This window comes from Haliaeetus leucocephalus, unplaced genomic scaffold, assembly GCF_000737465.1.
Source record: "Haliaeetus leucocephalus isolate CR32 unplaced genomic scaffold, Haliaeetus_leucocephalus-4.0 Scaffold339, whole genome shotgun sequence".
NCBI classification, from domain to species: Eukaryota; Metazoa; Chordata; class Aves; order Accipitriformes; family Accipitridae; genus Haliaeetus; species Haliaeetus leucocephalus.
Window position 1 is genome coordinate 23,992,392 of NW_010972775.1, and position 12,534 is coordinate 24,004,925.

A 12,534-nucleotide genomic window follows, 5' to 3' on the forward strand; every position below is an offset into this window, starting at 1 on the left:
GGGGGGGGGCAGCTCAGGAGGGAGTGGCCACGGCCCCCCACTGGCACCCCTGAGCCAGGGAGGGCCCAGTCAGGGCCAGTTTTGGGCCCTGGGGTGACACCACACCAGCCCCGAGGGCCGTGCGCTGGGAGCCCCTGCCGCCCCTGAGCACCTCCCAGGCACCATGGCCCCGAGTGCCACAGCCAGGCTGCCACCGGCTCACCGGAGAAGGCCTGGACTGGCCAGGCTGGAGAGGTTCACCCCGGTGATGGCCTCCAGGGCCAGCTGAGAGCAGCAGGACTTGAGGGCGCGCGGGCTGGCACGGCAGCAGTAGCGGTGGCCGGCCGGGTCAGTCAGCCGCGGGCAGTAGAAGCCAGGGTGGTAGCGGCCGTCGGGGCTTGCGTAGCCCTCGCAGAGGTGCAGATTCTGCACCGACACTGGGGCAAGGAGCAGGCGCTTGGCAAGTGCCAGGGCTCAGCCCCCATTGTAGGGTGCTGCAGAGCCCATGAGTGGGGCGCTGGCTGGGCTTCGCCCTTGCATCAAGGCGAGTCAGCGTGCTGGCAGCTGGCGCAGTGCCGCTGGGATGGGCTGCCAGCTCCAGTGAGGTGGCCCTTGCAGGGACGCTGCAGAGCAGAGCCTTCCCCAGCCCCAGCAGCGATGGGCCGGGTGGGGCTGGAAGCACCACAGCCCCGTGGGGCCTCGCTGCCACGGCAAAGGAGCCCCTGGCTCAGGCCTCAGAGTGGGCTCCGGTTGTGGCTGCGCTCCAGGCCAACGGGCAGCACCAGCTGAGCACAGACCCACCCACCCATCACTGCCTGCTGGCGGCCCTGGACCCATGTGTGCCGTGACCTCTGGCACACCCCATCGCCCCGGCAAGGGCAAACATGGGCAAGGAGCATGATGGTGGCAGAGGGGAGGGGAAAGCCCCCAGGCCAGCCCCGATTTCCTCCTGCTGAATGCCCTCCCTGTTCCCCACCACCCCACAGGGACAGCACTTCTCACCCCATAGACATGCTGCAGTGAGACCAGCCCGGGCACCACCACACCTGGGTCCCCATCCCCAGCGCAGACCACCGTCTCCCAGCACAGACCTCCCCCCCAGCCTCCTTCAGGGGCCATTGGGGAGCAGTCCACAAGGGATGAGGCCCCAGCAGGGACACAGAGGACACATTCAGGGAGCAGGAGGAGCAAGAACGGGGCTGTACCTGTCCCGAGGAGGCCAGGGCACAGAGCTGTGGCGAGGAGCAGCCAGAGTAGGAGCCCACCCAGCATCTTCCCGGCCGACCCTGGGCAGTGGCAGCTCTGGCTCCGGCAGAGGCAGAAACCACAGCCCCTCCTGCTCCCGCCTCCATCACGGCCCATCAAGAGCCGCTTGGAGCCATTAGAGCCTCCTGCACTCGCTGCCCGCTCCGCAGGGACCAGGGCGGGAGGCGGGGAACGTCACTAATGAGCTTCTCAGGGGCCAAGTGCAGGACGGGAGGCGCCTTCCCCACCCCGCAGTGGGGCATTGGCTGCCAGTCCATGGGCTCTGGTTGGGCACCTCAGCCCATCTGGGGATCCCAGTGTCACGGACGAGGGCCGCAGGCCAGGCTGGGGTGAGCACCGGGCCCCGGGGCTATGGGCAGGCAGGCTGTGCTGCAGCCCCTCAGCAGCCCAGCCCCAGCGGGCAGCGGGCCCTGTGCCAGTAGCCTGGCCCCCTGCCAGCCATGCCATTAGCTGGCCTCTGCCAGAGCCACCAGTGGCACACAGTGCCAGTGCAGGGCCATGGTCCCCTACTCACTGGCACAGCCCCGCAGGATGCTCACATCCCCAGCCATGCACCAGGCCTGGGGTCCTGCCCTGCTGCCCTGCCCCATGCCTGGCCGTCCCTGGGGCAGTGCAAGGGGCCGAGCTGCCGGGGCCAGTCCATGCTGGCTCTATGCACTCTGCCTGTTCTTGGGGCCATGGCTGAGCCTGTGGGATGTGGGCTGTGCTGAAGGCTGTGCAGGAAACAAAGACAGAGCTCAGCTCGCACTATCTCCTCACCCAGCCCTCCCCACAGGTGGCCATGGCCCTCACTGCTGGCACTCCTTAGCAGTAATTAGCCCCGGGGGAGACAGGAAAGCTCAGCAGCCCTTGCGGTCCCCACAGCAACCAGGAGGATGCTCTCGGGGACATGGCTTCCCCCAGCCCCTGGGGCACACAGCAGACAGGTTGCCCAGGCTCCTGAGATGCCAGAGCACCCTCTGTCACAGCTCTGGCCAGCCCGGCACGGCCAGCAGTGCCCCAGGGCAGCGCTCCACGGCCCTCATCCCTGAGAGCAGCCAGCACGCCCCAGCCCCAGGAGACTGCTGTGCCAGGCGCTCGCCCCAGCAGCTCAGGAGTGCACATGCAGGTGCTGCAACAGACGATGTACCCCCATCCCCTCCCTGCTAGGCCAGGCCCCCTTCCTGGGGTGCCAGGAGGTCCCCAGTGACTGTCAGCACCTGCCTGTCAGCCGCTGGCAGCCCCAGTGGAGACCAGGCTGTCAGGCTCACACTGGAAGGAGGCTAAAGGCACTGAATTTGGAAGACACCATTCGCATGCTTAACTTGGATGTTGCTGCCTGCACAGGGAGCTGCCTAGCTTTAGTCTGCACCCAGTGCCCCTTGCTCCTGCCAGCACCAGGCGCTGCCTGCCCCCAAGCACGGCTGGGCCTGGCCGTGCCACCGGCCTCTCACAGGTGTCCTGGGGCCCCATGCCTGGCTCAGTCCCTGGAGCACCGGTGGGGCAGGGACCCTATGGGGCAGAGCATGGCACAGCCCCAGCAGCCTGCCCAGCACACCCAGATTGGCCCTGGCCACAGCTCCGAGCCTGCCTCCCCGCTGCCTTGGGGTGCTGCCCCATCTCCCCACCTCCCCATGCAACCAATGTGAGAACCACAAACCAGACACAGAGCAGGGCCCTTGGAAACAGCTTCATGTTTCCTACAAGCTCCAGGCGAGCTCAGTCTCCAGTCCACAGCACCTCCCTGGCCAGCTGCCCCAACCCCGCCAGGCTCCTGGCAGCCCCCATGCTGCCCCGTGGGTTAGGGGGAGCCCAGGTGCCAGCATGGGCCTCTGCCCCAAGATGCCAGGGTGGGCACCCTCCTGGGCAGCCGTGTGAATGCAGGGCAGCTGTGCCCATCCTGCCAGCAGCAGCAGAACCTGGCCCGCTGCCCCTGCCAGCTGTGCTCTGCTCGGAGCAGTGCCCAGCCTGTGGCCTCTATGCCCAGGCAGCATCCAGCAGCCTCTGCACAGCCCTGCCACAGCAGTTCGCTTCTGAAATCTATCCGAGAACACAGGACTAATAAATTAGAAGGCAGCAGCCTTTGCAAGTCTGGCATCTCCTGCCCAGCGCCCGCCTGCCAGCCACGGGCCTGCTGGCCCAGCCTCTCCCGGGCCATGCTGGTGCTGCTGGGCTACGCAGCTGCTCCCACGCTGCCCAGCCAGTCTGCTTCTCTCCCGCTCCAGGAGACGCTACCCCAGGCGGATGCGGAAAGTGGCAATTTCCATGGGGTCCAGGCGGATGTTGGTGCTGTTGGAGGTTGTGCCCAGCGGGTACATCAAAGTCAGTGAAGTGGGCTGCAGGGAGCCCAGCTCTAGGCCCTGGAACAGACTGCCCAGGGCCAGCTAGGGAGAGAGGAGGGAGAAGGGTGGGTGGCCTGGAAAAGTGGGATGTGGTGCCTGGCAGCACAGCACCATGCACAGGGCAACCCCACACGCACTGTGCCAGCAGCCAGTTCACAGGCCTCCCATAGCACCCAGGGCACCACGCTGACCCAGCCCAGCCCAGGCTCTGCCCTTCCTCACTAAGGGATGCAGGACTCGTGGAAGGCTCCAGACCCACTTTGTGAGAAACCAACATCCTCCAGCTTTGCCTGGGCAAGGCACAGAACAGGGCTGCATGCTGCACCATGGGATTCTTGACCAGCCACAGGTTCTGGTGCTGGGCGAGTTGGGGCCACCTCCAGCCTCCGTCCTGGCTTGGCATGAGTACGGGATGCAGGAGGCAGGCCTAGCACCAGACGTGCCGGGGGCCCCAGTCTAGCTCTGACCCAGCAGTAGGTGGAGGTGGCAGCCCGGTCTTACCTTTCCCTGGCTGGTGGTGCAGTTAAACCCCAGGTTCTTGGCCTCCAGGCTGCAGTCAAAGCCTTTGCGGTGCAGGATCAGGGCTGCCTCAGCTGAGGGTAGTGAGTCATCCTGCCGGGGAAACAGGGTGTGAGGTGCAATGCTGGGGACAGTGGGTGCGATACCCCCCCAGAGAGTCCTGCCCAAGCCATGCCCACCTCGCTTGCGGGGCGCAGCTCACCTCTGCCTGCAGCATCCGCAGGTTAAGGATGTGAAAGTCGCAGGGGAGGGTGGTGGAAAGGGGCATGAAGGAGTGCAGGGCTGGTGGGGCCGGCTTCTCCTGGGCCACAGGCATGACCAGGGCCTCAGCATTCAGGTGCATGGAGGTGATGTGGCTCAGCAGGGAGGGGAAGCTGATCGGGCGGCCATCCTGCACCTGCCAAAGAGCACGTGGGTCAGCACAGGCCAGGGGAGCAGCAGGGCCAGGCAGAGCCTGGACAGGGCCCATGGGACCTCCCGCTCCTTGCAGCCTCTTCAGCAGCGCCCAGAGAATAGGCACGTGCCAGCATAGGGCATTCAGAGCTGCACCCACCCAGGCTTGACCCCCTCCCCAGCACCCAAACACAGAGGGCAGCTGCTGGCTGGGCAGCCTGCACCAGACCCCAGCTAGCCGATGGTCAGACTATGGGCCTGCTACAGGGCCTGGCTAGGCTAGTTGCTAGCAGCTAGTGCACGAGACAGGGAGAGACAGTGGGGCCAGGCCGGCTGTTACCTCTGGGCTGCCAGTCCTGGTGCCGGGGAAGCCCAAGGCTTTAAACACGGAGGCCAGTTTGGAAAAGAAGCTGGAGCTCTGAACGGGTGACATGGCGCATGCATAGAGAGCAGCAAGGGGACGGGACAAAAACACGGTGATTCCGAGGGCAGCGTGGCTCTGCACCCCATCTGAGGGACAAACCCCACTCCATGGTCCCACCCTCCCCACACCCCCGTGTTCCAGGCACAGCACGACCCTGTGCAGTGCCAGCACGATGGCCGGACGGCCATGGGGCAGGAGGGGAGGAGACCCTGCATCCATCTCATGCGTGGCTTTCTGCAGACACCTCCACCCTGCTCCATCCCAAGGCAGGGCTGGGCTCTCTGGGCGAGCGGCACTGCACCCGACCCCCGTCCTGTGGCCTCACAGCCCATGCACCTTGTTGGCAGTGGCACGGTGCTCCAGGAGGAGGCGGAACCGGTTGCAGGTGCGCTTGTTGTCCTTTAGCCCTTGGCCCAGGCCCCGGTTGTCATCCTGCATGAGGCGCCGGTCCAGGATCACCTCCAGCTGACCTGCAGAGAGCAGGTCCCAGTGCCCTGGGCTTTAACAGGAGCCATCCACCTCTGCTGCCACAGATGGAAATGCTCCCACAGGACTGGGGGCAGCTGGGGAGCCCCCAGAGACAGCAGCACCATGGCACCCTGTGCCCAGCCCACAGCACCCTTCTCCCCAGCATCCCATGCCAAGGGCAGCCCCAGTTCTGCAGCAGGCCCCCCGAGGCACAGCCCCGCAGCCCCAGCTCACCACTGCTGAGGCTGGAGACCCCCAGGGCCTGGGCTGTGTGCAGCGTCAGGCGGCTCTGCATGTCCTGAATGTAGGCCATGGCGGGCATGGGGTAAAAGTTGGCCTGCAGTGGCAGCTTCCGCTGGTACCTGCGGGGCTGGATCTGCCGAGGGAAAGAGGTCAGCAGCTGGAGGTGGCTCCCGCGGTGGCCAGTGCCAGGTGGCAGGGCACTGTCCCCCTGTGGGCAGCTGCTGTCCCTCCCCAAGCTGTCGGATACCTGGAAGCCATTGAGGTCTGTGAAGAAGGCGTCATCGCTCTCGATGTCAGTGCTGAAGCGCAGGGCCAGCTCCTTGTTGATGTGATCACGGATGTCCACCAGGCAAGACACGTCCAGGGACAGGCCCTCCACCCCTGCAGGCAGGCAGTGAGGGGCTGGGCCTCACAGGCAGCATTGCCCAGCACCCCTGGGCCAGTGACCTTCCTGGCACAGCCTCGCACTGTCTCACCTGGCACGTTGTAAAGCCGCACCACGGTCTGGACATGCTGGTAGTAGCTGACAACCTCTGAGAAGAGGGGTCCCTCCGTCACCCGCACTACTGGGGGGTCCTTGGGGGCGTAGGGCTGTGGGGGAAGGAAGGCTGCGCTGAGGCTGCTGCCTGCAGGACTGTTAGATGGCCGTGGGCACGGCTGCCAGCTGGCTCGCAGAGGTGGTGCCTGTACCTTGGCCTCGCCGTCAGGCAGAAAGAGGTAGGCTCCGCTTTTGTCCTTGGAGGTCCTGGTGCCGTAGACGAGAAACTCACTGCTCACCCTCTGCTCCCGCTCCTCCCCAGCTCGGCGGATGCTCTGTGGGGTGTGGGCCAGCACAGCGGTGAGCACGTCTTGCATGAGGCAGTGCTGTGTCCCCCTCCCCTCCTTGACCCCCACACCACCCATCAGACCCCTGCACTCGCCTGCAGCAAGCCTGAGCGTCCCGAGAAGCAGGCCTGCAGGTGCTGGTTCTCCAGGCAGAAGTCTTCGGCAGTGGCCGGGAAGACGTGCACGGGTACAGCCTCCTGCTTGCGCACGGCCAAGTCCTGGCCATGCAGGTACAGGCGCACGGAGGACTTCAGCGCACCATGGCTGTTGAAGGACTTATGCAGCTGCAGCACACGCAGCCCCAACGCAGGCAGGCGGGCCAGGACAGATACCTGCGGACAGCATGGAGACCTGAGCCAGCCTCTCCGCAGGAGAGCAGTCAGCACGTGGGGATCTGCTGGCTGTCGTCAGGGCAAAGACCCCGGCTCGGCACTTCTGGGGCTTCTGCTCAGGGGGGACGTGCACATGGGCCTGGGGGTTCACAAGCAGCAGGAGCTTGTGTTGTGGTGTGGGAACACTTGTTGCCACAGAGAAGGGCTCACAGGGTGTTCTGGCCATGGGGCGAGGGTGGGAGGCTGGCACACATGGGCTGAGCAAGCTGAGGATGGGGGCAGGCAGTGGCACTGGGGCACCCCATACCTGGTAGATGTCAGGCACCGTGTCAGTGGCGGAGCCCCAGTGCGCACTGAGCTGGGAAGGCAGTGGCTGCCCCTCCTCGGAGAGCACACGCACGTGTGGGGAGTCCACCAGCACCGGCACGACGCTCAGGCGCTCCTGCTCCAGCGGGTTGAACACCACCAGGTACCTGCGGGGTGGGGTCACACAGGGATGGTGACCCCAGCCCCATGGCATCCTGTGTGCCCCATGCCCCGCACCATCCACGGGTCCCATGCACCCACCCACTGCTTCACAGAGTCCCAGGTACCCCCCTCACTGCCCCTCTACAGCCACACAAGCCCCAAGAGCAAGGCAGGCAGCCCCTACCGGGGCGAGGCGTCCAGTTTGACCACTGTTCTCTCTGGGAGGGAGTCCTGGTTGGGGCGCGTGTCATCCTGGGGAGAGAAGCGGTCAGAGGTGGGGTGTGCCCACCACCCCTGCCAGCCTGGCCCAGGGACACAGGCACAGGCTGGGACCCTTTCCCTGGGCCCCCATCCAGCACCGAATGGGCAGGCAGGGCTGTGCTCCCTGGGGGGATGAGGATAGCTGCCCCAGCATGGCCCAGTGTGCTGGGGTGCGGGAAGCCAAGGGGCAGGGTGCTGCTCACCGTGCTGAGGAAGGGTGCAGCAGGGTCATGGCGGTAGGTGTCCTTGTCCCCCAGCACGAGGTAATGCGCAGCATTGATGATGACGCGCTTGAGGTTCGTGAGGGAGTGGAGCAGCCTGGGGCACAGGCAGAGTGAGCCACCCAGGACTGTCCCCCATTTTCTCTCAGCATCCCCCCAACATCCCTCACCTCCTCCAAGGAGAGGGCCCCCACAGGACCCCCCACGCCCAACCACGGTCCCAGCCCTGTGCCCACCAGCCCCCATCCAAGACAGGCCCCTCAGGGCTGCACCCGAGCCCCCCGCACGCACCGGACTCCATAGTCAACTGCCACAGCCTCCTTGGCGGTGCCGGTGATGGCATCGTGGTGCTGGAAGAGGCCCAGGTTGCGACGGGCATTGCTCAGCAGGGCGTAGTCAGAGAGCGGGTACCTGCCATCAGCGCCAGCACGGCGGGCGTGGGCGAGCGCCAGGCTGTACAGGATCTCTGCCCCCCTGTGCAGGGACAGAGTCACCGAGGGTCCCTGTCCTGGCGCCCCAAAGCTCCGGGCCCAGCAGTGCCAGGACGGAGGACAGAGGGGGAGCAGCCAGCCCAGTCCGCACGCTCTCCATGCACATGGGCCTGGCCTCAGGGAGAGCAGGTGGGGGCACGTGCTGCCCTGGGGCTGGGCGAGGGTTTGGCACTGCCTGGGCCGTGCCTGGGCCACCCCCAGCACGTTGGCAGCTGGGCACAGACCGGGGGACTGCCAGGGCTCCCAGGTGCTGCCCGGCCAACCCTCGCCTGTGCCCCCCCTGCACACAACCCCTGCCCCGGGGCCCAGCCCACTCCCCCTCACCGGAGGTGGGCCTCCAGCACCCGGTCCAGGCTCTTGTAGAAAGGGCGGGAGGTGTAGTAGCCTGTCCAGTAGTGATCCTCCCGGTCCGCATAGGAGAAGAAATCCCCGCTCAGCACTGGGAACCCGGGCGGCTTCATCCCCGGCACGATGCCCACCTTCTTGTACAGGGCGTCAAAGTAGTCAGAGAGCGTCCCAAACTGCGCCTGCAGGATGGCACGCACAGCCCTGAGTGCAATGGCGAGATGCCATGGCTCCCACCAGCCTTCCCAGCACTGCCCACCCTCCAACTGGGCTCTGTGGGTGGCCTCCCCACAACCTCTGTCTGTGGGGCCCTGCTCACCCCAGCCCCCTGTGTTGCCCCGGACCTCCCTGCACATACTTGGACGTGGAGGTTGGGTCGGGAGTTGAGAAAGTCAAAGATGCGCTGGTAGTTGAGGAACTGGGCATCCCACTCTTGTGGCTTGTCATAGCGGAAATCGTCTCCCAGGGGCACCAGCAGCACCTTGCTGCGGTACAGCTTGGACTTCTTGCGGTACTGGTCCAGCAGCAGCTGGGCTCTGCCGTGGGGGAACAGGGAGTGAGGCTGGCTCCCAGACAGGGCCATGGGGCTCAGAGCCACTTGCCCCCGCAGCACTCACCGCTCCGCCACGTTGGCATCGGTGATAGCTCGGGGAGGCACCTTCCATGGGCAGTTGATCCGGCCACCCGGCAGCCGCTTGAAGTCAAACTGGCAGCAGATCTTGGGGTCTGGCCCACAAGTGTGGGGCACATCATAGCTGTAGAAGGGCATCATGTGGCAGAAGATGTCGGTGCTGGCGTCTGGATCTGTGGGACCAAGGACAGATGAGCATCAGCAATGGCTCTCCCTTGCCTATCCCTGAGCAGGGGGGCCCATGGGCACATGGGCATGGGGATGGCTGCTCGGGTAGAGCAGACCTGGCACACAAGCTCACCCACTTGGAGCACAGAGAGTACAGCAGCCTCCCCTGGAGGCAGCTGGGGAGTCACCCTGGGGCTGTCCCTCAGGGCAAAACCACTGCAGGGCAGAGACACTGCACCTGGTGCTCAGCTTGCCATCCCCACAGGAAAGTGCTTGGTAGCTGTTCCCTGCTGCCACCCATCCTGGTCCCCTTTGCGGTCACCTCCCAGCAGCCCCTACCCCATGTCTGTCTCCACATGAACTCCAGGTTCTGGGTGGCAGCAAAGTGCTTCTTGATGGCGTAGTGCACACGCTGGATGAGCATGCCCGTCAGGTTGGAGCGCTTCAGCAGGTAGGGCATGGTGGAGCTGTGCCCAAAGGGGTCGACAGCCCAGCCCGACCGGGGCGTCACACCTGGAGGCACAGAGACCTGTCAGCCCCGCACTGGGCCCAGCAGCATTGCCTGTGAGGAGGCTCCTGCCAGGGATGTGGGTGCCTGCCAGCGCATCAAGCAGCCCCCCATCTAGCACTCTGCCCCTCCTGCCTGGCATCCCGCCCAGCTCTCACCAATGTTCTTCTCCAGCCACTGGTGCCCCTCGATCAGCTGGTCGATCATGGCAAAGTAGTGGGAATTGGCCTCATCCGGCATTACCCAGCCACCCGTCACCATCTCCAGCTGCCCGTTGCCAACCAGCCTGCAAGGGGACACACAAGATATGATCAGCTCCGGGCAGAGCCCTGCGGTGAGCTCTGTGTCCATGGCAGAGCCTTCTCCTGCCTTGGAGCCACCTGGGTCCCACCCGCAGCCTCCGCAACCCCTGGCTGCCATGCCCCACTGCCCACCCCGTCCCCATGCGGACAGACATCCCTCCACAGCACCACACTGGCCAAGGCCCCAGCCAGAGCCCATCCCCACACAGGCCAATGCCCTCCGCTGTGTCCTGCAGCCCGTGTTCCCTCTGTCCTCCAGTCCCGCCCTCTGGGGGAGGGGGGCTGACCAGGGGGCCCTCTCCCACCAAACAATCCTGCTTTCCAGGTTACCCACCCCACTGACAGTACCCTAGGCCTTGCAAGGCGCTGGCACTGCTCAGGCTCTGCAGCAGTGCTCACATGCTCAGGGTTACAGCGACGAGAGGGAGTTCCCCAGCCCCATGAGCACAGGCAGCAGTGCAGGGCAAGACCTGCCTCCCACAGCCCCTCAGGACCCCAGTGCTGGCAGCACCCTGGCTCTCACTCCATACTGCTGTGGTTTTGACACCTCATGGCACTGAGAGGTTGCTGGCAGTGCAAGGCACCCCACAGTGAGCAGTGTGAAGCCCACAGCCGCTGCACTGCAGCCACAGCAGCTGCCTTCTCCCTAGGGCCCTTCCCTCACACACTCCATGCTCACAGCTGGCAACTCCCACAGCACCCTGCCTCCAGGCAGGGACTGCACCGGGCAGTCCTACCTCCGCACCGCAGCCCGCTTCTGGGCACTGATGTTGTCCCACCACTTGGAAAAGAAGGAGATCTCGGACCAGATGAAGCGCCGGCGCGGGTCCTCCTGCATCTTTAGCACCATGCTGTTGAGGATGTGCTGTGTCTGGTCATAGTAGTACTTGTCGAAGGTCTTGATCCAGCCTGCCAGCGCAGGTGGGGAGGTCACTGCGCGGGGCCCAGCCCTTCTCTGCCAGCGGTGTGGGGCAGCAGTGGCTGGGCTAGCCCTTCCCCTCCCCTGCCCACCTTCGCCTGCTGCTCACCTGGGTCGTTGTGGGAGTGGGGGACCACAAACACCTGCAGGGGCTCAGTGTCCCACTCATTAGGCTCATAGGTGATATCGAAGCCCTGCTTCCACACGCCGCCATCCTGGTTGTCAAAGGGCAGCAGGGAGTACACGGCCAGCATCTGCCGGGTAGGAGACAGGGCTCAGGGCCAACACCAGATTGAGACCCCCAACAGAGTAGGGCCAGGACCCCATGGATGCCCTGGTATGGACCCCCTCGCACTAGTGGAGATGGGCCCTGAGCCTCTGGGCCGAGATGCCGGCCCCTCACCTGCAGGTCTGGGCTCTGGCCCTTGCCCCCCAGGGCAAACTGGCAGTCCTGTGGGGAGACGGAGAGGAAGCTCGGGCGACTCTCAGGGGGCAGCACCCAGGAGCCATTGGGTGTGTGGTGGGGCAGCGCTGGCTGCCCCTCTGCATGGGCTGTCAGCTCCAGCACTGAGTCCTTTATGTGGCTGATGATCTCGTGGTTCTCCTCCAGCAGCTGCTCCAGCTGCTCAATGCGGTTCTGCAGCACTGAGATCTGACTCTGGGGACACAGACACCATGGTGAGAGCCTCCGGTGCCCTTTGCCAGGTGGGTCCTGGCGCCCACGTGCACTGACACCAGCAGGGAACAAGCCCCGGCCCTGGCAACCGAAAGGCCTCAGGCTGTGCCGGCTGGCCCCGAGCAGGCCTGGCCCTGGCCCCCTCACCCGCTCTGCCATCCCCACAGCCCCACCGCTCACCCTGGGGAAGTTGCCCCCGCTCTGGTGGCGCGTGGGGTCGTGCTGCACCCGGTCCAGCATCAAGTAGAGGGAGAAAACAGCCACGCAGAAGATGGCAGCTCCACACACTGTCACCTGCTTCTTCAGCTTCATCCCGGAGAGCCACAGGGACAGACCTGCATCAGGACAGAGCGGTTTCGGTGCCCCTGCCAGCCCAGCCACAGGGCCGGGGCCGAGGACAGGACAGGTACAGGGGCAGGAACAGAATGGGGCGCCGGGAGACACGGGACAGGACAGGCCCAGGGGGCACAGGACAGGATGGGACAGGAGGGGACAGTGCCTCCTGCCCTGCGCCCTCGACCCGGGCTGAGCCCTGTCGCGGGACCTGGGGTCGGGCAGCGCAGCCCGGTGCCCCCATACCCTGCGCCCACCCCTTGCCTACCTGCCCAACCTGCCCACCGCCTGCCCACCGTCGTCCCTCACCGCGACCCCCCCGCTATCCTCCTCCTCGCCCCCGCCGCGTCCTACTTCGCTTAATCCGGCGCCGGGTCTTTATAGCCCGGGCTGGAGCTGCACGGGCCCAGGGGCGCCTCGGGCCCGGCCCGCCGCGGGGCT

At 65.6% G+C, this 12,534-nt stretch overlaps 2 protein-coding genes across 2 annotated transcripts in view; both read right to left on the bottom strand.

Annotated features, from left to right (window-relative positions):
* Positions 1-844, bottom strand: part of UNC45A (unc-45 homolog A (C. elegans)) — a 7,809-nt gene extending 6,965 nt beyond the window's left edge. Inside the window, exons 1-2 of the mRNA XM_010572331.1 lie at positions 829-844; positions 203-416 (exon numbers count right to left, since the gene is read on the bottom strand). Coding sequence (XP_010570633.1) covers positions 203-416; positions 829-844 — 230 coding nt within the window. The remainder of the gene's footprint in view (positions 1-202; positions 417-828) is intronic.
* A 2,283-nt stretch (positions 845-3,127) lies between these two features.
* Positions 3,128-12,090, bottom strand: MAN2A2 (mannosidase, alpha, class 2A, member 2). The gene is made up of 22 exons (XM_010572199.1): positions 11,941-12,090; positions 11,488-11,742; positions 11,194-11,338; positions 10,903-11,074; positions 10,022-10,149; positions 9,695-9,868; positions 9,174-9,360; positions 8,915-9,092; positions 8,536-8,738; positions 8,012-8,194; positions 7,703-7,817; positions 7,423-7,490; positions 7,078-7,243; positions 6,534-6,770; positions 6,304-6,426; positions 6,090-6,204; positions 5,861-5,994; positions 5,605-5,746; positions 5,239-5,372; positions 4,288-4,482; positions 4,068-4,178; positions 3,128-3,608 (listed from the first exon to the last, which is right to left on the bottom strand). Exons 1-22 carry the CDS (start codon positions 12,070-12,072, stop codon positions 3,456-3,458), a joined length of 3,450 nt encoding a protein of 1,149 aa, XP_010570501.1. The 5' UTR covers positions 12,073-12,090; the 3' UTR covers positions 3,128-3,455.
* Between the last annotated feature and the right edge of the window lie 444 nt (positions 12,091-12,534).

Bases quoted from the DNA above. Each gene is read 5' to 3' on its own strand.
- MAN2A2 (XM_010572199.1), bottom strand. From the start codon at position 12,072: ATGAAGCTGAAGAAGCAGGTGACAGTGTGTGGAGCTGCCATCTTCTGC. The intron at 6,771-7,077 runs GTATGGGGTGCC...TGCTGTCCGCAG, and splicing joins CGGTGCCTGACATCTACCAG to GTATCTGTCCTGGCCCGCCT. The intron at 4,179-4,287 runs GTGAGCTGCGCC...TTTCCCCGGCAG, and splicing joins TGCGGATGCTGCAGGCAGAG to GATGACTCACTACCCTCAGC.